The sequence below is a fragment of the Bombina bombina genome, chromosome 11, assembly GCF_027579735.1.
Source record: "Bombina bombina isolate aBomBom1 chromosome 11, aBomBom1.pri, whole genome shotgun sequence".
Taxonomy (NCBI): Eukaryota; Metazoa; Chordata; class Amphibia; order Anura; family Bombinatoridae; genus Bombina; species Bombina bombina.
In genome coordinates this window covers 179118905-179144473 of record NC_069509.1, presented here as the reverse complement: position 1 = coordinate 179144473, position 25569 = coordinate 179118905, and the positions used below count along the sequence as shown (strand labels likewise).

The window sequence follows — 25569 nt, the reverse complement described above, 5'->3', positions numbered from 1 at the left end:
TGTCACCCAGACAATACTTTAGAGTTATAGAACGGTGTGGGTGGATGTTTTAGCTATGGCTAATCCTGTGAGTGACCTGATCATTTGACATCACCAGTAACATATTCAGTTCTATGTCACATAATTAGTGGGGGTATTTTTTCCTACAATATTGGCATCTGTAAGTACATTACTCAGAATCACTGGTGCACACCAATGTCTTAAGCTGTTGCTTCAGACAATTACCAAAAGTGTTCAATGTACTTATCTCTGAGCATTTCCAGGAAGTACGTGCCAGACAAAAAGCAATGGTAAGAAGCCCATAACTGACACCTCTAGTTTTGTTTGAATTTAAAATGCTGTGGTACAATGTTCATTTAAAGGGACAGTCTAGACCCAATACTTTACTTTATTATTCACTGTTACATACCAGGCAAGCATCTTGTATCGGGTTCCACATCTATAAGTTTGTAAGAAGTACATGAAGCTTTTAAATAATCTTCGTTGGTTAATTAAAAATAACCGCCAAGCTTCGCCCACAGTTTTCTTCTTGTCCAGGTAGCTGTTTTCAGTTTAGTATTTTCAGTTAGCTATTTCAACTGCACATGCACAAATCAGCATGTCAGAGTAGGAAAACGTATTCACAAATCGATCGTGATTGGAGAAACTTAAAGGGACACTGAACCCAATTTTTTTCTTTCATGATTTAGATGGAGCATGCAATTTTAAGCAACTTTCTGATTTACTCCTATTATCATTTGTTTTTGTTCTCTTGGTATCTTTATTTGAAGAAGCTGGAATGTAAGCTTACTAGCAGGCCCATTTTTTGTTCAGCACCTGGGTTGCGCTTGCTGATTGGTGGGTAAATGTAGCCACCATTCAGCAAGCGCTATCCATGGTGCGAAATAAAAAATGGGCTAGCTCCTTAGCTTAGATTCTTGCTGTTTCAAATAAAGAAAGAGAACAAAGAAAAATTGATCATAGGAGTAAATTAAAAAGTTTTTTTAAAATTGCTGCTCTATCAGAATCATGAAAGAAAAAAATGGGTTTAGTGTCCCTTTAATTTACCAAAAAGTACCCTTAGTTTTTGGCCCCATAACAAACAATGATTATTTATAAGTTTAATGTACTTTTTACAAGCTAACACGATTTGGGGCCAGTTGCAGGATGATTTTCTGGTGTGTAACAATAAGGAACTAAAATGATTTATTAGGTCTAGACTGTCCCTTTAAAGAGAGACATTTGTATTAATTTTCTCCCAATGACCCCTGTTTAGTGCATTATTAAGCTTTTGCACTGTCCTTAATTCATTGCATCTTTATGAAACTGCATTTGACTTCTCTAAAGCAAAGACAACTTGATTCTTATAAAGATAAAATACACCGTTCTGGCTCCAGTTACCTGCACCGATTTGCATTTATTTTCCAGGAGCATCTTCCACTGTAATTTGTTCTCAGTATAAATCTCGCCTTTCCCTTCGAATGTACAATTTCCTGAGTTTAACAAAATGTCAAAGTCATAGTTCGATTGTTTTCCAACTCTGACCAACAACCGACTCTCCTCATTTACTTCCTGAAGTAGAAACAAATTGTGCCTAAATACTACTTCCACTTGTGCCTTCGGATTGCACTCTGTTCTTATTTGAAGTTCGGACGCGTTGCCGTTGGACATGACCATACAAAGAAATTCAGATTTACAGCCATTAATCACAAGAGAGCCATTAACTGCAGATTGAGCTGGAATATTGAGATCCTGCCAAAAAAGTAATACATTAATCTTCTGCGGTTATCAACAAAGTCTGGAACAAATGAACATGTGCCATTAATTCAAGTGGATGAATAGAGACAATAAAGAGCAAATATTTATTTTATTCCACAATATAACATCTTTTTTCTGCACATGGTGCCACAGTAAAAAGTCTGTGTACTGGTGCATGTTCCTGAGAAATTATTTAAAGGGACAGGCTACACCTTAGTCATTTTAAAGTCTTACCTTAGATTAAGCTGCAAATATCCTCCTGCACCCTTTCTATATTATGCAGCAGGAACAGTAAAAAAGTTATTTTAAAATCAAAATTGTTTCTGGTCATTTTAAAATGGCTGCCAAGCTCCACCCACTGATGACATCACAATCTGTGCTGCATCAACACACTCTGCTGAATAGCATTGACAGTCTGTTGAATCCAACTAGTGAGCTTTTTGTGATTGGGTGCCATATTCAGCCCAGATCGTGATGCCATCAGTGGGCGGAGCTAGGCAGTCATTTCAAAGTGACCAGAAACAATAACAATTTAAAATAACTTTTTTACTGTTCCTGCTGCATTATATAGACAAGGTGCAGGAGGCTATTTACAGCTTAATCTAAGGTAAGACTTTCAGATGACCAAGGTGTAGACTATCTCTTTAACTTAACCCTTTGATGGCAGCAGACATACCCGGTACATGGGTGTAATAGCACTAGACCACACTATTTCTGCATGCCACTGTTGGCGAAACTCGTGCTGTTACAGCCCTGGAAGCCCCTTGCGACAGGTAATGTACAGGAAATGTTGCCGTCATTAACAGTTTAATTTCCTAGATTAATCAAAGGTATATTGGAATAAAACTGCAATTTCCCATAAAATTAAATTTCATAGGTAAAAAAAAGAGACAGCTCTATAGGGACTTTCTGAAATTTAAACCAAACACTGTGTTCAACAAAATAAGGGGCATAGTTATCAAGCTCCGTACGGACCGCTGCTCCATAACCTGTCCGCCTGCTCTGAGGTGGCAGACAGAAATCAACAGAAATCAACCCGATCGAATACGATCAGGTTGATTGACACCCCCTGCTAGCGGCAAATCTGCAGTGGGCGGTATTGCATCAGCAGTTCACAAGAACTGCTGGTGCAATGATAAATGCAGAGAGCGTATGCTGTCGGCATTTATCGATGTGCAGCAGACATGATCCGCAATATCGGACCATGTCCGCTCGCACTATAATAAATATGCCCCTAAATCTTTACTAACAAATAGTAAAATCACGAATGGAGCAGTCACATGAAAAAATGCAATATATAAAAAAAAAACATGAATAAAACACTTGCACTAAAGCAATATCACTGTTAACGGGGAAAATGCAGATAAAGGCTGCACTACTTGTCTGGCCAGATTAGTTGCTTCACACAACGCGTTTCAGGGTCCTGTCCCTTCTTCTGGTTTGGATATTTCAGAAAGTCCTTATAGAACTTTTTATTTTGTTACAGTTAATCTTATAGAGCTTAACTGTAAAAACCTCCTGACAAGAAAATATCAACTGAACATCTCTATGTGAAAAAGGAAGATATTTTACCACATTATGTCTTCAGCTCACCAAAGTAAGTGCTGTGTAAACAGTTATACTTCAGCTATTGTCAGTTGCATGATGGGGAAAAAACAGCCAGTCAGCTTTATCGGTGCTGCGCTTACACTGTGCGTTACTGTGACCTCACAAGATTTCATAGTAAACTGAGGAGGGAAATAACGTGACTGTGCTCACATGACAGATGCACGGCCCCTTGCAAGTCCAGGGACTAGCATCCTGATTGGCTGCCTACATTTCCTTTACCATGGGATGTGGCTACTGAGGAACTTTTGAGGTAAATTATCTTCCTCTTTTACATAGAGATGTTCAGGTGATATTTTCTAGTCAGCTTTTTACAGTTATACTGCATTACTTTCAAATGTTTCAACATTGTGGTATCATGTCCATTTAAAGGGATATGAAACACAAACAACAGAGCATACAATTGTAATAAACTTTCCATTTTGCTTCTCAAATCAAATTTGCTTTGTTCCCACTGTATTCTTTGTTGAAGAGATAACTAGGTAGCATCTGGTGCACTACATTACAGGAAACAGTGCTGCCATCTAGTGCTCTTGCTAATGAATAACATTATTGCAAAACTTCCATATAGTGCTCCAGACATGTCCACACTCCTGAGCTTACATCCCTGCTTTTCAACAAAAGATGCCAAGAGAACAAAGAAAATTTGATAATAGAAGTAAAATAGAAAGTTGTTTAAAATATCATGCTCTGTCTGAATCATGAAAAATGGGGTTTAAATGTCCCTTTAATTATGATTTCAATGATTTTGTAGGCTTATCTTTTGCAATGCAATGTTTAATGGCTGATATATATTAGATAAATATAAAGACTTTAACCGCATTGAGTACTGACAATCCAGTATCTGACTTGCTTATGCGGCTCGCTCGGCGCTATAATGCAAGAGAAATCCTGTGTGCACACAAGGCCGCGTTACCTTTAGCAGCTTACAATCGGTTTCAGTGAGTAACATCCACTTGGTTATGTTGTTGGAGTTGCTCTCTGCCTTTGCCAGGATTCGGCACTGCCCAGATTGCACAGACATTGTTACACCTGCGGAGGGCGCTGCTGCTGCAGAGAGCACAATCAGGTTTGCAGATGGTAGCCCGAGCTTGGAAAGATGCTGTATAGAGTGGTTCAGTGACCCCAGCAAGGAGAAGGGTTCACAAGATGTTACAAGATGCAGTTTGGCATCTTTGCCGTCATGTTCTAATCTTAAAGAAAGTCCAAAGTTGCAAGGATTTCCCAGTACAGATCCATTCATAACCAGGCTCTTAGGAATATTTAGATTCTGAAAAAAGAATAAAAAATAAAAACATCACATGAACATATTATAGTCTAAGTGTGATGTTACAAAAACATATAGCACTAAGTGCCCTATGATCTAAAGCTCTCTGTGCTGGCGAGATTATTATAGAATGCTCGGGCGAGATTACATATACGGCGTAGGCTTCAGCGCAAGTGCTGAAACCCGCACCACCCGTAATTTCACCTCGCACATCGAGGTATTAGATATAGGGTGCCGGCAGTTCATAAAGTGCCGTAAGTCGGACAAACTAGCAATGTCCAGAAATGTGTGTAAATAAACATTTCTGGAGTCGCTAGTGACTTACGGCACTTTAGAAACTGCCGGCGCCTAAGAAAAATAAAATATATATCAAATCTCCCGTAAAAGTCTAACATGACTGTCAAAAATAAACTCGAAACGTAAAACCCCTATATCCGCCATCAAACCCACATCAAAAGTAATAAAAGTATTAACCCCAAAACCAACAACCCCCCCACAACGCAATATGTCTAATTAAACTATTAACCCCTATATCCGCAATCAAACCCACATTGCAAGTAATAATTAAATTATCAACCCCTAAATCCACCATCAAACCCACATCGCAAGTAATTATTCAATTATTAACCACTAAATCTGGCAACCCCAACATCGCAAATAAATAATTAAATTACTAAGCCCCCTAACCTAACACCCCCTAACCTAACACCCCCTAAATTAACTGAAATTAAAATGCTAAATGCTCTTTTAAGGACAGCAAAAGAGCTGAATGCCCTTTTAAGGGCAATGCCCATACAAATGCCCTTTTCAGGGCAATGGGTAGTTTAGGTTTTTTAGTGTTAGGTTTAATTATTTTTGGGGATTTTGGTGGGTGGTGGGTTTTACTGTTAGGGGGGACTTAGAATTTTTTGTAACTGCAAAAGAGCTGTTTAACTTAGGGCAATGCCCTACAAAAAGCCCTTTTAAGGGCTATTGGTAGTTTAGCATTAGATTAGGGGGTGCTTTTATTTTGGAGGGGCTTTTTTATTTTCATAGGGATTAGGTTTAATTTTTTAATTTTTGATAATTTATTTATTATTTTCTGTAATATTAGATTTTTTTTATTTTCTGTAATTTTAGCTTAATTTAAATTTAGTTTTTTTTATTTTTAAAGTAATGTTAGGTTTTTTATTTGAATCGTTAGTAACTTTAGTATTTTTTAATTTAGGTAATTTGGATTAATTTAGGGGATGTTAGGTTAGGGGGCTTAGTAATTTAATTATTTATTTGCGTTGTGGGGGATGGAGGTTTAGGGGTTAATAGTTTGTAATGTGGGTTAATGGCGGTTTAGGGGTTAATAGTTTTAATAGGGACTTTGCAATGTGGGTTAATGGTGGATTAGGGGTTAATACATTAGGTAGTTTGCAATGTTGGGGTTGGCGGATTTAGGAGTTAATCATTTAATTATTACTTGCGATGTGGGTTTGATGGCGGATATAGGGGTTAATATACTTTATTAGTTATTGCGGTGGGGGATTGCGGTTGGCAGGTAGCTAGATATTGCGCATGCGTTAGGTGTTAGTTTATATTTTCAGACAGTTACAGGAGTTACGGTGCTCACATACTCAGCGCAAGGCTTGCTGCGGCTACCTTTGTGTGGCGAGGTGAAAATGGAGTAACATTTCTCAATTTTTGCCACGTAAGTCCTTGTGCTGAATATGTGATACCAATTTGTGATACCACATGTGTAATTGGGTCCCTCATAAGTACTTCTATTTCCCTGATAAAATTATCTAAAGACCCTTTTTACCCTGAAAACAATGTGTCTCGCTAAGGAGCGTACAGGTAGAAACCCCTTTATCCAAACTGCTTGGGACCGGTAAAGGTTTGGATTTTGGAATATGTGTTTCTTTAAAAAGGGACAATATCTTATGTCATTTAGGCAATATTTACATACAGCCTATTTGTGTAACCTAAAGGTAGTTTTATATCATTTGTAATACTTTTGTATACATAGTACCATCAGAAACTGTATTTTTTGCTATTTTTTTTTCTTCAATATTAATTTAAAAGTTTGGATTTCAGAATAAGTTTGAATTTTGGAATTCTGGATTTGGGAATTTGTACCTGTATACTGCATTTGGTATAAAAAGTGCACAATAAAACATTTTTTTAAAACATCATACAAAATGAATAATTGAACCATTCTCACAGAATATAAGCAGGGAAAAATTGTATTGTTAAGGTGCATCAATTCTTCATCAAAAATCGCATTTTACCATAAACGTAAAATTTGTATTCAAATTACACAAGAATAAATCGTATTAAATATGCACAGTGTAAATCGTAATTTTAGTACACTAGATGTTCAAAAATCATTTAGAAATTCATACTTATAAGTACAAAATACAAAGCGTAATTGTTTTTTCATAAAATGGGCTGAACGTGGGCGTTCCATGGGCAAATTTGAAATTGTCTCTTTAATCTTAGAATCATTTTAACAGTTTTTTCTCGCAAATGAATATATAGCTTTTCTCAAAATACTCATAGCCCTAACAGAGAAACACATGCATATGGATAAGAATAGGTGATTGTAAGATACTATATGCAGAAAGCAGCGTACTGTGATTTATATTGGCTGCAGGATTTAATTTTTAAAGTGTGCCCCCTGCTCACTGCCAACTGCACCCTGCACAGCGAAGTTTCCCTTTCCAGCGAGCTTTATTACTTTCAAACGGAGACATCTCGCCACTCGCAGGGACTGAGACACGTCTGAACCCTCCAAGTTTAGATTCATTTTAAGATTTATTTTAACCTTAAACTCTATCACTCTTTCCTAAAGCTACAGGAGGATGCACAACTGTCATGGAAATCTGGAGTAGAAAAACCCAGAACAGAAACGTCTTACTAAGATGCAATGCATATAATTACATTTCTTGTTTTATTACTTATTTATTTGTTATTATATAATAATATATATCATGTATTCACTTATATTCATATATCGCTCTCTTTTACTAGCTGCAACATTGCATTACCCAAGAATCTGAAAACAGCCTAATTATTTTGTTCTCATGGAATATATGTATAGTTCTCACCACAAAAGAAGTGTCCCATCCTTTTCATATTTGATACATCTGTTTCAATCAAAGGAACTTCACACATTGTTGTTAAATCATGTCAGACATTTATGTTATTTATGTGTATTTATGTGTATTTATGTTATTTATGTGTATTTATGTATTTATGTGTATTTATGTATGTATGTGTATTTATGTTATTTATGTGTATTTATGTTATGTATGTGTATTTATGTGTATTTATGTATTTATGTGTATTTATGTTATTTATGTGTATTTATGTATTTATGTGTATTTATGTGTATTTATGTTATTTATGTGTATGTATGTGTATTTATGTGTATTTATGTATGTATGTATATTTATGTTATTTATGTGTATTTATGTATTTATGTTATTTATGTGTATTTATGTATTTATTTGTATTTATGTGTATGTATGTTATTTATGTGTATTTATGTTATTTATGTGTATTTATGTTATGTATGTGTATTTATGTGTATTTATGTATTTATGTATTTATGTGTATTTATGTTATTTATGTGTATTTATGTAGTTATGTGTATTTATGTATGTATGTGTATTTATGTTATTTATGTGTATTTATGTGTATTTATGTGTATTTATGTATTTATGTGTATTTATGTTATTTATGTGTATTTATGTATTTATGTTATTTATGTGTATTTATGTGTATTTATGTATTTATGTTATTTATGTGTATTTGTTATTTATGTGTATATATGTTATTTATGTGTACAGTATTTGTGTGTATTTATGTTATTTATGTGCATTTATGTTATTTATGTGTATTTATGTTATTTATGTGTATTTATGTGTATTTATGTTATTTATGTGTATTTGTTATTTATGTATTTATGTGTATTTATGTATTTATGTGTATTTATGTTATTTATGTGCATTTATGTTATTTATGTGTATTTATGTATTTATGTATTATGTGTATTTATGTTATTTATGTGTATTTATGTTATTTATGTATTTATGTTATTTATGTTATTTATGTGTATTTATGTTATTTATGTGTATTTATGTTATTTATGTGCATTTATTTGCCTTATCTGTACATTATGTATAAATATGTCTGAGCTTCACCTACAAACAAACATGTCTGATGAAGGAGCCGTAGGGGTCTGAAGGCTTTTTCGTTAGTCAATATAGGTATCATTTATACAGTATGTTTGTTTATTTTATTTTCCATGATTCAGATAGAACATACAATTGTAAACAACTTTCACATTTCTTTCTATACTCAAATTTGCTTTATTCTCTTGGTATCCTTTATTGAAGGAACAGCAATGTACTACTGGGAGCTAGCTGAACACATCAGGTGAACCATTGACAAAAGGCATATATGTGCAGCCACCAATCAGCAGCTAGCTCTCAGTAGTACATTGCTGCTCCTTCAACAAAGTATACCAAGAGAATAAAGCAAATTAAATAATAGTAGTAAACTGGAATGTTGTTTAAAATGTCATGCTCTATCCGATTATTAAAAGTTAACTTACCACTTGTAATGCACAATAAGCGCGCTAATACCACTCCCTGCGCTATCCATTAAAAGTATAAGGTGTGCATACATTTTTGGCCACATTAAAATATTTAACCATTAAAGGGACATAAAACAAGTTGGATAGAGACAAAATATAATATGTACTTTAATTACTTTACCTGCAAATGTATACTGCAGTGCCTCGTCATTAACTCTTTCTTTTTAGTTTCTGAATTGTAAAGCTCTAACTCCCTCCACACAATTCCTTTTATGACTGTATCTATATCTATTGTTGTTTTGTGAGAATGCAAAAATACATAGGGATTATCTGCTGGAGCCTGCCTAGACACTGTGAACTCAGTTGAAATACAATGTGTCTAAACACTGATAAGGGGGGTGGCGTTGGATGCTCCAGGCAGCTTAGCTATGTAAGTCATTTTGCTTATTTTTGAAAAAAAAATTAAAATACTTGCCAGCAACATTTTTTTCATGCAAACTATTTTTAATTAATAAGCCCTTTTAGGATATGCACAGTTCTCAACCTGTTTTATGTCCCTTTAACTTGTGTGGTATTATTTACACAAGACTAGCCCTAAGTATATTCAGTACTTTACACATAACTCCACCCAGTTATCCTTACACGGATGCCCAAAAGCTTATGGTATTGTAAAATAATCCTTTATAACCTGATATCTATTAATGTGACTGTGATACTCAGTACCTCTAGGGTGCTACATGAGTTAATGACTGACGTTGTCCAATTGAAGGATGCGGAGGTTCCATTGTTCTCCACCTTTGTGGCACCATTTGCTTTAAGGATACATTTCCCAATCGCCACATCCAACTGAGCAGTATTTCTACCCTGTATGGTCGCTGAGAACTTTATCTTGTTGTCTTTAGCGACCCCCAGTGAATAAAGCTGCGGCAATGAGTGTCTGAAGCCAATTTCAATGCTATTCTGTAAACCAGTCTCTGCATTAATGTTTATCCGAGCAAAGGTATCACCCGAAGTCACAAGCCCAAACACGTTGGTTTTATCTCCATTAGTCAGAAGAGATCCATTAAATGAAGACTTCACAGGAACTGAAACCTAAGGCACAAAACATAATTACAAATTTACATCCAATCAGAATGTGTTCTCCAAGATAAACAAAGCTGTAAGATAAAAGAGATTCTAATCCAGTAAAGCATTTTATTGTGATGTAAAGACTCATTATGTATCATTATCCGACTGTTAAACGTGTGCACCTGCTCTGCTCTCAAGCAGGACATGGGATATGGTGACTAATTGTGTAATGCATTGTGGCTCCTGAGCACAAGTTTAAAGGGACATGAAACCCAATTTTTTTTCTTTCATGATTTATAAAGAGAATATAGTTTGAAACAACTTTCCAATTTACTTCTATTATTTAATTTGCTTCATTCTCTTGGTATCCTTTGTTGAAACACATATCTAAATAGGCTCAACAGCTGCTGATTGGTGGCTGTAGATTGATGCCGCATGTGATTGGCTTATTAATGTGCATTAATATTTCTTCAACAAAGGATATCTAAAGAATGAAGCAAATTAGATAATAGAAGTAAATTGGAATGTTGTTTATAATTGTATGTTCTATCTGAATAATGAAAGAAGAAAAAAATGTGGGTTTCATGTTGCTTTAACTAAGCATTTAACCCCTTGGTGAGGTTTAAACACATAAGATCTGATTCTCTAAAACTCTTTGCTCAGGTGAGATTCTCTGAAAAGATCTGTTGGTGCTATAAGGTCATTCATAGGATTGTGGATGGGTAAAATGTAGCTGTGTATGTCGCTAAAGTGTGTAAGCTGCATTTCTGTATGAAAAGGAGAGATATAACTTATAGTATAGTGGTAAATACAATAAGCAGTCTAAAAATCATATTAAAAACACAGTAAAACTGTCATCAAATATGTAAAAGATAAAGTTAAAATTAGACTTAAATGGATAGAACATGAATTGTCTAATTTACTCCTGTGATTAATTTTGCTTAGTTCTCTTGGTATCCTTTGTTAAAGAGTAACCATAGGTGAGCTCAGGAGCATGCACGTGTCTTTAGCCATCTGGCAGCTTTGTTTGCAACAATGTTTATAGCAATGTTATACATATTTGCAAACACGGCAGCCATAGACTTCTATAGACACGTCCAGGCTCCTAAGCTCCTATGAGCCTTGCTAGATTTAACCCTCAACAAAGAATACCAAGAGAACAAAGCAGAATTGAAAACAGAAGTACATTGGAAAGACGTTTAAAATGGCATGTTCTGTGTGAATCCTGAACATTTAATATTGACATTACTGTCACTTTAAATCATATTATTAGTATCCATTACATTTTGTATTAAAAGTACATCAGCATTTAGGTTTGCAGGGGTTAAACATTTAAAGTGCTGGGTCAGAAGTGTTAAAATGACACGCTCTAACAAATTAGACTGTCCCATTTAAAGGGCCATTATAAAAAAAAATGATATGCTCTAATCCATTAGAAACATGTCATTTTAAGACTATCAACCCTGCACTACTGTGTGTTTAACCGCTGCAAAAAGATTACACACGGTAGAAGTTCTGCTCTACACTTGCAGAATACATGCACATAGGCAACAATGTGATGATGTCATGGGCCACACCCTTTTGCAAATGTTCTTATGATGTCATCTTGAGTTTACGTAACAGCTGTGTACTTGGACCTAGCAGTACGACTATAACAATAATGTTTTTGTGTTCTTATTTGTGCACTTATATCCTTATGTTTTTCCTCTTTATATTTTTCCTATAAATGTGCTAAAGTTTGTATTTTAAGACAATAATTTATACCTCCAATGTGGTTCTTGCAATTTCTCCATGGCAGTGACTGTAAAATATGTTAGAATTAACTTCTCCATTGCAAATGACCTGTAATGTGGAAATATAAAATATTACTAAACACAAAAATATAATATAGCAAACAAACAAAGTCTAGCAACATTTGCTGTTTTATTAAGCTTAGGGGGTTTTCAGTTGAGTTTCTATGGTAAAGAAAAGCCACTGTTCAACATAGTTAAAGGGATAGTCGAGTCAAAATGAAACTTTCATGATTCAGCTAGAGCAGCAATTTTAATGAAACTTTATAATTTACTCCTATTATCAAATTTTCTTTGTTTTCTTGGTATCTTTATTTGAAAAAGCAAGAATGCAAGCTTAGGAACCAGCCCATTTTTGGTTCAGCACCTAGGTAGCTACATTTAGATAATAGTAGTAAATTAGAAGTTGCTTAAAATTGCTGTTCTATATGAATAATGAAAGTTTAATTTTGACTTGACTGTCCCTTTAAGACACACATTTTACAAATATGTTTTTAACAAGTGTTTTAATACAGCTTTTCACCTTATTGATAATGTTAATTTATGACACATTCCTATAATTTTTTAGAATTTCATAATTACATTTTTTTTTAAATGTTCAAACAGTTAACAGGACATAACTGTTGCTCTTTCAAATACATGATTGGAAAATTTGTGTACCATGTCCCTTTAAATATATGATGAGAAATATTCCATTTAAACCTTGTAGAATTCAACCATTTAAAATATCTGCAATACATTTTTGTTCTAAGACAAAATGATTAATGTAAAAGCAAAAGAAAAGTATTTGGTTATTGAGAAATGACTGAAGTATCAAATAAAAAATGAAAAGAAATACCCTGCTTGTAATATTTTGCATCTTATTACCTTCCCCTTTCTGAAGATGTATAACATATTAGACTCCAAAGTGCATACGGATGCATAAGCACCCTAAATCTTTGGGGTTGTACCCCAATTGGGCTTGTTGGGTTGAGCTATCAGATATGTGACATATATAAGGGCATAATTCTGTACTACTCTTGTAATAAGTTTTATTGGTTAGTTCTCCATGATGATAATAATGATTTTACATTGTGAGATAACTACTGAGCTAACAAACAAATCTCCTTTAGTGAACTACACATTATTCAGTACAATCTTCACCAAAACATATGGGTTTTTTTCCCTCTATTTTATTTTCCGCTAAGCAGATCACTTCATTCCAAATAGCTGCCATTTATCAAAGTGATATTTATCATAAAGACAAACTTTATTAACATAACCACAAACAACAATTAAGAAACAGAATGCTCTAACTCTCAGCCCCTTATTCAGTTTTGGTGTTTGAAATAAATGCAAGTAATTTATCAGCTGCCAGATTACGCACACAGCTATTTATTGCACTTAACCAGTACTTAGAGTCTTGTGGGTTACTGGGAGCAGTTTGAGGCTATACTGGCAATAGCAAATGTGATAATCTGTGTAATGAAAATAACCTTTACACCTCCTGCAATACAACATGCAAAGCCAGGCAAGACAAATGGGCTTAACAACATGTAAAACAGATGTACTGATCATAGGGCATGAAGCCAACCTTTATACTGGATGGTACAATGTTATTGATAGAGCTGAGGTCATTGTGCAGATGAAGAATAATATCCGAGGAGCTTCCAATTGTTCTCTTGTTGATTTCAGCCTTAATTTGTTCATTCTCCACATAAACAGTCACTCCTGTTGCAAACCTCTTGCTGGAACTCTTATAAGAAACAGAAAAATAATAAAGTCAGTTTATTCATATATTATAATCAGACGCTTTTGTAAAGTGTTACACAAATAATAATAATAATTGTTCCCTTTGCTCCAAATCATGTGCAGTACCTGTGATCTCACATAAATTATACTGAAAAAAAATCATAGGGTTTTTTTGTAGCTTAAATTCCATATTTATCTTATAAAAAAATGATTTTGCTTCCAAAACCCCAGAATGATAAATCACTCCCAGGCATAATGCATGAATTCGCTGAAGGTATGTTCTCAGCCAATCAAGAAAGGATACTCAAGTAAGAGTATCAGTGGGAGAGCACATTCAGAGGGCAGAAGAAAGTGTCTGAGAGACTAGTGAGTTTGGTACTTCCCAGAATAGGAAGTTTTCTTTATGGTAAGTATGGTCTTTTAAAATTACATTAATCTCAACTTGTAATTCCTCATAAAATGTAAAATGTGTAATAAAAACAATAGTTGTTAATGTACCTTAATGATCTATTTTGTATGTTTTTCCACTGTCCATGAGGGGCTACAGTGCATCCTGCTATATTCAGACTACTGACCCTACAACATGCTACAGAGTGATTATTTAATCAGTTCAGGAGCTCATTTTTAATTATTCCTGAATGAACACGGCAAAGAGCACATGATAAGCACACTCATGCACTGCAAGAGATCTGCATACTGAGTCAAATTTTCATACAAATTGAATCTGTTATTTTGCATTGTTTTGCTGTCCAGAGACAAACTCTTTGAAAAGCCTGTTGAATATGGTATATCTTATTCCCTTTTCCATGTGCAAAATATTTATAAGTAACTAACATACTAACTGCCATCTAGTACGCTTGCAAATGTATAACATTCTTGCAAAACTGCTGTCATATATAGTGCTCCAAACACATGCATGCTCCTGTGTTTACCTTCCTGCTTTTCAACAAAGGATACCAAGAGAACAAAGACAATTTTATAATAGAAATAAATTAGAATTTTTTTTCGGTTTCATATCCCTTTAAATCCTGAAAGTTTAAAGGGACACTGAACCCACATTTTTTCTTTCAAGATTCAGATAGAGCATGAAATTTTAAGCACCTTTCTAATATACTCCTATTATCAAATTTTCTTCATTCTCTTGGTATCTTTATTTGAAATGCAAGAATGTAAGTTTAGATGCCGGCCCATTTTTGGTGAACAACCTGAGTTGTCCTTGCTTATTGGTGGATAAATTCATCCACCAATAAAAAACTGCTGTCCAGAGTTCTGAACCCAAAAAAAGCTTAGATGCCTTCTTTTCCAAATAAAGATAGCAAGAGAACGAAGAAAAATTGATAATAGTAGTAAATTAGAAAGTTGCTTAATATTGCATGCTCTATCTGAACCACGAAAGCAAACATTTGGGTTCAGTTTCCCTTTAATTTTGTCTAATATCCCTTTCAGGGCTGCATTTACATAACTGTCATCCCAAGACACAGTTTCTAAACTAAAGTTCATTCTACTAGAACGCATGACTAACTTCCATGTATGTATTGGGCAGATACACCAATTTACAGTACAATTCTGCACTACACCCTTTTAGTGAAGTGCCCCTGGCGGACCTGCCTGAGTGGATTCATACAATGGGGCCGAATTATCAAGCTCTGAATGGCTCCTTGTCCTTATCAAACTCCTTCAGGCTCGCCGGAAACAGTAGTTATGAAGCAGCGGTCTAAAGACTCCGTAAATTGTCCGCCTGCTCTGAGGCTGCGGACATCAATCCGACCGATCCTATACGATCGGGCTGATTGACACCCCCTGCTAGCGGCCGCAAATCTGCAGGGGGCGGCATTGCACAAGCAGTTCACAAGAACTGCTTGTGCAATGATAAATGCTGACAGCGTATGCTGTCTGCATTTATTGATTTGCGGCGGACATGATACGCTACACCATATCATGTCCGTCCGCACTTTAATAAATTGGCCCCAATGTCTTACCTGGTAGTAGCAAATTCCATCTATATTATATGGTAGTCCGTGATATTTTAGATCAGATACATTATGTCTTAAACTTGTCATTAACTGTGACTGTGTCGAGGATCTCTCTAGCCCGACAGAAATATCAATCCTGCTGTTCCCAGTGTCCAGTGATAAAATACACGTACGGTTGATGCTTTTGTTGTTGAGTGTCACTTCAACAGCGCTTTCTACAGGAATTCCTGCAAAACACAATATAATGTCACATTAAAGTGATTGTAAAGTTAAGCTATACGATCAACAATATGTATATTAAAAAGTAAATGAAGGGCACTTTCATTAATTAAAATCATTGTAGACGCTAAAATATATAAAAAAAATCACCATTTCATTTTCTTATATATTCCGCTGTTCCTTTGCCTGCAAAGCATAGTCTATTTCAGTGTAAAATTACGAATCATGCTGTAGCCAATCGTAAAAGTGCCCCCTTTGCTGGATGCCAAAGGGGGAGCGTTACGATTGGCTAAAGTGTGATTCATCATTTAACACTGAAATAGACTATACGTCTATTTTTGTATTTGGCAAATTCCTGTTTGGTTGTATTCAATGTATATATTTGTGTGTACATGTAGACATGTGTCACCTGTGCAGTTGCATTTCCAGGATTTTCTTATGGGGGTGGGGGGTTTGTGAGTGAGACATTGACAGGGGCTGGGTTGGATGCTCCGTATGGGCGAGAAATTCCATGGGTGGAGTCAGACAGAGCTGTAGGGAACCTGGGCAAAGTGGTAGTGGGCAAATGTGGGACGATCACAGTTGGGGGGGCCCATTATGCTGGGGGCTAGTGCCCTCTGGTGCCCCCAGTGATGTCACTGCACCTTTGGAGCCATAAGCAATGCCCTTTAGTGTTTCGAGACTTATTTGAAGCTTGTGTATATACAGAGTGCTTGATGCTGTGCACCAGATTTGCTGTATACCTGCATTCCGCAAGGAGACAATATTGTGTGTCAGTCTTCCTCTGATACCGCGATGCTCTAAGTCGCCAGCATTTAAAAGATCCATACACAGCAATTTATCATCCACCTGTATGCAAACCTCCCCGCTGCTGTGTGATTCCTCCACCTGTACGTGAGCCCTGAGTTTGGTTTCAGTGGGAAACGCGCGGCTTCCGTTCTGCGCTAGAGTCAAACTAATATTGTGCAGGCTGTTGTTCCCGAGCACATTCCTGTTCCTCAGATGAATTTGGTACATTTCCTGGTTCTTTACAAAGAAAATGTAACCTGTGAAGGAATAATAATGGGTTAAACTATATAATTGTGGTATTTTTACAAAATAATGAGATAATTGGCAAAACCGGGGTAAAGCTTGAGTGGAGGAGCATGATAAAAGGAAGTTAAAGGGACAGTCTACACCAGAATTCTTATTGTTTAAAAGATAGATAACCCCTTTATTACCCATTCCCCAGCTTTGTACAACCAACACAGTTATATTAATACACTTTTTACCTCTGTAATTACCTTGTATTTAAGCCTCCGCAGACTGCCCCCTGATCACATGACTATTTATTTATTATATCGATTGACTTGCATTTTAGCCAGTTGGTATTGTGTTGTGCTTACTCTTAAATTACTCGACAGATGTGAGCACAATGTTATCTAAATGTCACACAAGACCTAGCAGTCTCCTGTGAATAGCTAATAATAAAGCATGTGATAAGAGGCTGTCTGTGGTGGCTTAGAAACAGGCAGAAATTTAGAGGTTTAAAGGTTATAAAGTAAATGCTGGGAAATGGGTAATAAAGGGATTATCTATCTTTTTAAACTATAACAATTTTAATATTGACTATCGCTTTAAATGGACATTGTAGCACAATAATTATATACTGTATATTATATAATATATGGACTGACCAAACAATTCCCTGCCAAAAGTGAAGCTTACATACTTATTGGCTGACACTATAATCAATCAACTGACAAGAACATTGCAGAATTGTTATTGAATTATTTTTTTTTTTTTAAATTCTAAGCTTTTCCTGTCTGCAGATAAGTATTTCTTGCATGCACAAATTCAGTTAACACCTTTATATTATTAAACAAAAGAATAAAACAACTACATTTTTTTCTGGCAAACATTTGGTTTGTTCTTTTCTCATTAAAAGCTGTTCTGGAAAAATTTGTCATTTTTTACGTTCATCTAAAATCAAATCACATGTCTAATAAATGGCAAATTGAACAGATGTTTTCAAAATTTCAGGTTAAAGGGACAGTCAACACAAAAATTGTTATTGTTTAAAAAGATAGATAACGGCTTTACTACCAATTCCCCAGCTTTGCACAACCAACATTGTTATATTAATATACTTTATAACATTTAAACCTCTAAATGTATGTCTGTTTCTAAGTCCCTAAAGACAGCCCCATGATCATATGCTTTTGTATTTGCTTTTCACAACAGGAGAAGCTAGTTCATGTGAGCCATATAGATAACTTTGTGCTGACGCCCGTGGATTCTAACAACACAGCACTAATTGGCTTAAATGCAAGTCAATAGATAAAGTCATGTGATCAGGGGGCCGTCAGAAGATGTTTAGATACAAGGTAATCACAGAGGTAAAAAGTGTATTAATATAACCATGTTTTCTGTGCAAAGCTGGGGAATGGGTAATAAAGGGATTACCTATCTTCTAAAACAATAAAACATTTGAGTTGACTGTCCCTTTAAATTTCCCACAAACAATTTATAAATAACACTTACCCTCATTAAGATTTTTCTTTTGTTTCAAAGCTCCATCCACCGACAACTGATTAGGTATAACGGTCAAATCGTCAATGTTGTGTTGAACATTTCCAGTAAAGGACAACACAAAACCAACTTTCTGCTCTTTTGAGCCCAGTAGATCAATCTTTAAAGATTTTTCATTTATCTTCATTTCAGAAAACAGGGATAATCTGAGTTTAGCAAAAAATAAATTAGAAATAGTCTTTAGAAAAATCAGCATAAAACATTAACATAATTCTGTATCAAATATTTATTTTTAAATACATTTTTCGATAATGCACTCTGATAACTTGTGCTAATGTGTACTTTAAAGGGATATTACACACTAAATTAATATTACAAGTATAGTATTGAGGTTATTCCCTCCCTCTAGTAATGGGTGCAGCCATGTTGAAATCTAACTTTGTCTACATTCCAGTGCTGACTTGTTTGCACATGTGGGGTAACTCTCCTTTAGATACCTGCAGTGTAACTTGTACCTGCAGTTTCAAAATGGCAGCATCTATAATTAGAGGGAGGTGCATTAAATGTATTTAGTGTTTAATGTCTGTTTAAAGTAATTTTCGGCAGTGTGACTTGTAGCAAATTGTATTGAACTTATTATGAAATCTTAAAAGGACATTAAACACCTCTTGTGCTTGTGTAAATATTGTCCTAGATTACAAGTTGAGCACAAAAATATTCTATGCAGAGTCCTTACACCCACATACCTAAGCTTCATGTCCTATACGCATTTCACCACATACATTACCTGGAAGGCAAAGCTTTTCCAATTATCCTTAAGCGTGCAAACTCTGGCTCTGACAGAACCACTTGATGCAATGATGCACTAAGTCCAATCATCCCAACGTTCTTCTTCTTGTCATTACTCAAATCAATTTCAACCAAGACCAAATCTTTCCCATTGCTGTGAAGCGACAATGTTCCATTTACATTCTTAGCGCCATATTGTTTGGCTGAAGCATGCACCTATATGTTTATTTGCATTGGAAAAAAGAAAATCTTACTAATATGTTACACAAACATATGTATATATATATATATATATATATATATATACAGTATATATATATATATACTGTATACTTTCAAAGTGCAAAAACTAAGAATATTTTAATTCTGTGCTGATAGACAGAATTTGCTTCACATGTTTTTGTCAGCAGTGCTCTAGATCTTAAAATTAAAATCACCAACAGAGGTCATCTACGTATCTGGGGTGGAGGATGACATTAACTGTGGTGGTATGGGATTCACCTTTTTCTACTTCTTTCTTTTTTTATTTAACTCCCCTTAACCTATTTTCCTCTCCCTTGTGTCCTAAGGAAAGCCCACAATATGTAAAAATAAATTATTGGCACCTCCCTAAACCTACCACCAAGTGCACATTCTTGGTATTGTAACCATGAACGTTTGCAATTTTTTTTACAGATGGCAGCTCATTGGTATCAAAAGAGTCATTCAGTGGTGCTTATGCCTAAGTATAAGGATCACCCCACTGCTCTTGTATAAGTACACTAAGGTGTTCCCTTTCTACACCATTGTGACTCCCCCAATGATATTTCCACCACATGGTCCTACTGTAGCACCTTTGCCACAAGGAATTCCCTCACTCTTACTGAGATATTTCTCACTGTAATTCCCCCCAAGGTATTCCCTTCCATAATGCTCCCCTGTAAGACATTTACTGACACAAGAAGCCCCCAACAATTAGAAGGGTGGTGAAGTCTCACATTTTGCCCTCCTCTAAACTGTAAGTTGCTCATAAAAACATATGAGAATTTATGGCTTTAAGCAAAACTAAAAGAAAGATCATCTGTAGAACGAGGACTGAGGTAGGGGCTGACTTTAGGGTGTCCTGTACTTGGATGCAGTGGGAATGCATAGGGTGTTGAGTGAGGGGTCTTTTGGAAGGGGGGAACCTGGGAAATATAATCCTTGCAATGTGGGAGGAGCTTAAGGTATGAGGGAACGCCCTGCAATGAGGGAATTACAGTCACTAACACACAGTAAAATACTGCAGTATCATGGGAATTGTACCTGAAGGTCTTGAGGAATTTTCAGCTGATACGGATGCGTTAATTGCGAATAAAACCCTACATGATTCAGGGATCCATTTATTCGGAAAAGTAACTAAAAATAAAATGAATACACATTACTATTTTAATACAGATACAATATTACCTTAGCTGGAAAACGGATTACCTTTCTATTATTTATCTTTAATACCTGTGACAATAACATTGTAATTATTGCACAAAGGTGTTTTGATATATATGACATTTTTTAGATTGTTTGTTCACTTGCTCCATGTATTTACAAATCCAGACTCCAGGAAAGAAATGCTGCATTATTAAACATCTACTTAAAAATAGTTTAGCAGTATTCAAACCTATTCTTTTATTAATACAATTTGCTGTACTTTGCAGTAGCCAGATGTATATGAGTTTATTCACTGCTCTATGCTGTCAATAGCATGTAGCATGTAGCAGGGTCAGTTAAATGAAAAAAGGTAACTAATAAAATAATTACAATATTACAAAGATTCTTGTGTTCTTGCATTTTTGGTTCTCTCATTTGTGTGTGACTTTCTTTGCCAATAGTATATACTATGATTGTTCAATGATTCTTTAATAAGCTGAACATTATGTTGTATTAAGGAAACTGATTCATGTGGTTTATTTCTGAAATATAAAGGAAGAGAGAATTGGTCTCACCTGCAGCATATCATTTTTGTTAATAACGATTCTCCCGTTTGCGCCATGATCGAAGTCGTCATGCTTGCTCTGCCTTGAGAAAACTTCTCCATCAAATACCAGGACACGCGGGAACCTTACCTGTTTTTTTTTTTTTTTTATAAAATGTATAAAAGTATAACTTAATTTGAGCTATTTTAGTCATCAATTAAAGGGTCATGAAACCCAACTGAATTAAATCATGAATGTGATAGAGCATACCATTTTAAACAGTTTTCCAATGTACTTATTTTATCTAATTTGCTTTATTCTCTTGGTATCCTTTGTTGAAAACCATGCCTAGGTAGGCTCTGGAGCTGGGAGCTAGCTGCACATATATGCCTTTTGTGATTGGCATAAAGATGTATCTGCTAGCTCACAGTAGGGCATTGCTGCTTCTTTATGAAAGTATACCAAGAGAATGAAGTAAAATTGATAATAAGAGTACATGTGAAAGTTGTTTATAAGTGCATGCTCTATCTGAATCATGAAAGAATATTTTTGGGTTTCATATCCCTTTAAGAACATTCTATTACAAATCATTTCTGATTAACACAGAAATTGGATGAATAGAACAGTTACCCTCCATATTTTAAACAGAATTGAAACCTGAAATTTCATGATTCAGATAGAGCATTCAATTGTAAACAACTTTCTAATTTACTTTTATTATAGAATTTGCTTCGTTCTCTTCATATCCTTTGTTGAAAAGTATACCTAGGTAGGCTCTGAAGCAGCAATGCACTGCTAGGAGCTAGCTGTTGATTGGTGACTGCACATATATAGCCCTTGCCATTGGCTCACCTGATCTGTTCAGCTAGCTCCCAGTAGTGCATTGTTGCTCCTTTAACAAAGGATAACAAGAGAATAAAGCAAGTTTGCAAATAGAAGTAAATTGGAAAGCTGTTATCTGCTTTATCTAAATCATTAAATAAAAAACTTATGTGTTCCATTTCACTTTAAGCATAAACATCCATACATTTTGTATTTAAAATAATATTACATCTCCAATACTGTGTAAGAGACTGGCATAAAAAAAACACACATAGGAAATAATTCAGTTTTTTTTACAAATCATTTGTAGTGAATATTTTACCAGTGATGTATAAATGAAAATAAAGTTTCATTACCTGGAAAGAATGAGTCATATCCATTCGTAAAATATGCCATAACTCTTTTTTACTGGATTTAGTCTGCAATTTGCCTGTGAGACCAAACACATCTTTTTTGTTAACTTTGATAGAAGCCTCAACTTCCTGTTTCCCCTGAAAAAAACACAAAGCAAATTATAAAGTTAATAAAATGCATTAGTGCAGGAGGGAACAGAATTGCAAGACAGTCTGAGCGTGCTGCTGTGTATGGTGCAATATCAGTTTTATTTATTTATCAAGCAGCGACATATCACAATAAGATGACTAAAAAGCAACACATTTGCATGTACTACACTGAAGGAAATATAGTATACTCAGTGGCACATTTAGGTTTTGTGCTGCCGTAGCCACTCAAAATTCTGCTGCCCCCCAGATTTTAGGCCTCTTCTTAATAAAAAATTTTGGTCAGGAGGTAAAGTGGCTTTTTTTTTTTTGTCATGCAATTTCAAAAATAAATGTTCAAGGGTGCATATGTATATGTGTGTAGTGAGTGTGTGTATATATGGTGAGTTTGTAATTATGGTGTGTGTGTAGTGAGTGTGTTTATATATGGTGAGTGTGTGTTTATGGTGTGTGTGTAGTGAGTGTGTGTATATATAGTGAGTGTGTGTTTACAGTGTGTGTGTAGTGTTTGTGTGTATATATGGTGAGTGTGTGTGTAGTGTGTATATATGGTGTGTGTAGTGTGTGTATATGTAGTGACTGTGTGTGTATATGGTGAGTGTGAGTTTATGGTGTGTGTATATATATATATATATATATATATATATATATATATATGGTGAGTGTGTGCTTATGGGGTGTGTGTTTGTAGTGAGTGTGTGTATATATGTTGAGTGTGTCTTTATAGTGTGTGTGTAGTGAGTGTGTGTGTATATATATATATATGGTGAGTGTGTGCAGTGTGTGTGAAGTGAGTGTGTGTATATATGGTGAGTGTGTGTGTATATATGGTGAGTGTGAGTAGTGTGTGTGTAGTGAGTGTGTATAAATATGGTTAGTGTGTAGTGAGTGTATGTATATTTACGGTGAGTGTGTGTTTATGGTGTGTGAGTGTGTAGTAAGTGTGTGTTTATGGTGTGAGTGTGTGTATATATGGTGAGTGTGTGTAGTGAGTGTATGTGTGTATATATGGTGTGTGTAGTGTGTGTGTGTGTATGTGGTGAGTGTGTGTAGTGAGTGTGTGTATATATTGTTAGTGTGTGTGTGTGTGTATATGGTGAGTGTGTGTATATATGGTAAGTGTGTGTGTATATGGTGAGTGTGTGAATATGGTGAGTGTGTGTAGTGAGTGAGTGTATATATATGGTGAGTGTGTGTAGTGAGTGTGTGTATATATGGTGAGTGCATGTTTATGGTGAGTGTGTGTTTATGATGTGTGTGTGTTTATGGTGTGTGTGTTTGTAGTAAGTGTGTATATATGGTGAGTGTGTGTATATGATGAGTGTGTGTTTATGGTGAGTGTGTGCATATATGGTGAGTGTGTGTAGTGAGTGAGTATATATAGTGAGTGTGTGTACATATGTTGGTGAGTGTTCATGGTGTGTAGAGTGCGTGTGTGAAGTGAAAATAAAATAATGCTGCCCCCCCCCAATTCAGCCGCCCTAGGCAAGTGCCTTGTTTGTCTAGGCCACAATACTCCCCTGAGTGTACTACTATAAAACAGTTTATAACAGCGATGCTGATGGAGGACAGAGCAGTAGTTACACCTAATAGTGTGATGGTACAAGACAATCATAAAGGTGAATGTTATAGTGACTATTAGTGTTAGGGCCAATTGTAAAACAGAGCTTTGTTCTCACAGTATCACTGCAAAAGTTATTTACATCTCACTCAGACTATAAAGAGTCAGAAAAAGTATGTATTGAAATATCATGTTGATGGTTCAAATAGAGAGATTTTTTAATGTATGTCTATTATCAAATTCACTTCATTCTCTTGGTATCCTTTTATTAAAAGCACACCTAGGTAGGCTCAGAAGCATCTGGTGATTGGTGACTACACAAATATGCCTCATGTTACTGGCTGAGCAGATGCGTTCAGCTATCTCCCAGCAGTGCATTGCGGCTCTAGAGACATCTTTAACTATGTGTTTAATTAATTTGCAGGGGTTTAACACGGTTATATATAAGCAACAGTGCAATGATAAAAGACTCATTTCAGCATTTTCTTTGCACACTTTGATGTACCTCATTTTAAAGAACGGTAAAAAAGGGTCTTATGGGTCAGAGCTTATAAACTATTATAAATAAGTACAATTCTGTGGTTTACTTGAGGTTTTAGAAGTTTGAGAATCATCTCAATAGCAAAGAAATTCATGTCTAGGTCACCGGAAAGAAGGAAATGAAATTGTCAGTAACTTGTATTATATATTGGTGACTAATATAATAGAGGAAATGCTTATTTCCAATCTAGACAGAAGGCTCCGATAAACTATACAGTTTCGAACAGCTGTCACTGAGTGTGGTTTAGGTTTGTGATATCACCACAAGTTCACAGTAGCAATTAGCGCTCAGAAAATTAACCAGAGATTAGATCTCTGGTTAATTTTCAAAAAGTGCCCCAAATGCCCTCAAGATAGAGGGCATTATAGTTTTTTATTTGAAAAAATCTAGCTTTTTTTAATTTAAAACAAAAAAACTGCACTAAGCAGTTTTGGGGTTTTAAAGTTGGTGGGAGTGCCTTTACATTGCGGTCAATGCTTATATACCTATATATTTATGTGTTAATATGTGTATATACACATACTAACACATACATATATATGTATATACACATACTAACACATACATATATATGTATATACACATACTAACACATACATATATATGTATATACACATACTAACACATACATATATATGTATATACACATACTAACACATACATATATATGTATATACACATACTAACACATACATATATATGTATATACACATAGTAACACAAATATATATGTATATACACATACTAACACATAAATATATATGTATATACACATAGTAACACATACATATATATGTATATACACATACTAACACATAAATATATATGTATACACACATACTAACACATACATATATATGTATATACACATACTAACACATACATATATATGTATACACACATACTAACACATACATATATATGTATATACACATACTAACACATACATATATA

At 35.0% G+C, this 25569-nt stretch overlaps 1 protein-coding gene across 1 annotated transcript in view; it reads right to left on the bottom strand.

Annotated features, from left to right (window-relative positions):
• Positions 1-25569, bottom strand: part of LOC128641740 (uncharacterized) — a 383379-nt gene that overhangs the window by 154634 nt on the left and 203176 nt on the right. Inside the window, exons 34-45 of the mRNA XM_053694265.1 lie at positions 22370-22504; positions 21222-21341; positions 20545-20637; positions 19259-19476; positions 18484-18677; positions 16704-17006; positions 15748-15968; positions 13611-13772; positions 12012-12089; positions 9903-10271; positions 4259-4612; positions 1381-1731 (exon numbers count right to left, since the gene is read on the bottom strand). Coding sequence (XP_053550240.1) covers positions 1381-1731; positions 4259-4612; positions 9903-10271; positions 12012-12089; positions 13611-13772; positions 15748-15968; positions 16704-17006; positions 18484-18677; positions 19259-19476; positions 20545-20637; positions 21222-21341; positions 22370-22504 — 2598 coding nt within the window. The remainder of the gene's footprint in view (positions 1-1380; positions 1732-4258; positions 4613-9902; positions 10272-12011; positions 12090-13610; positions 13773-15747; positions 15969-16703; positions 17007-18483; positions 18678-19258; positions 19477-20544; positions 20638-21221; positions 21342-22369; positions 22505-25569) is intronic.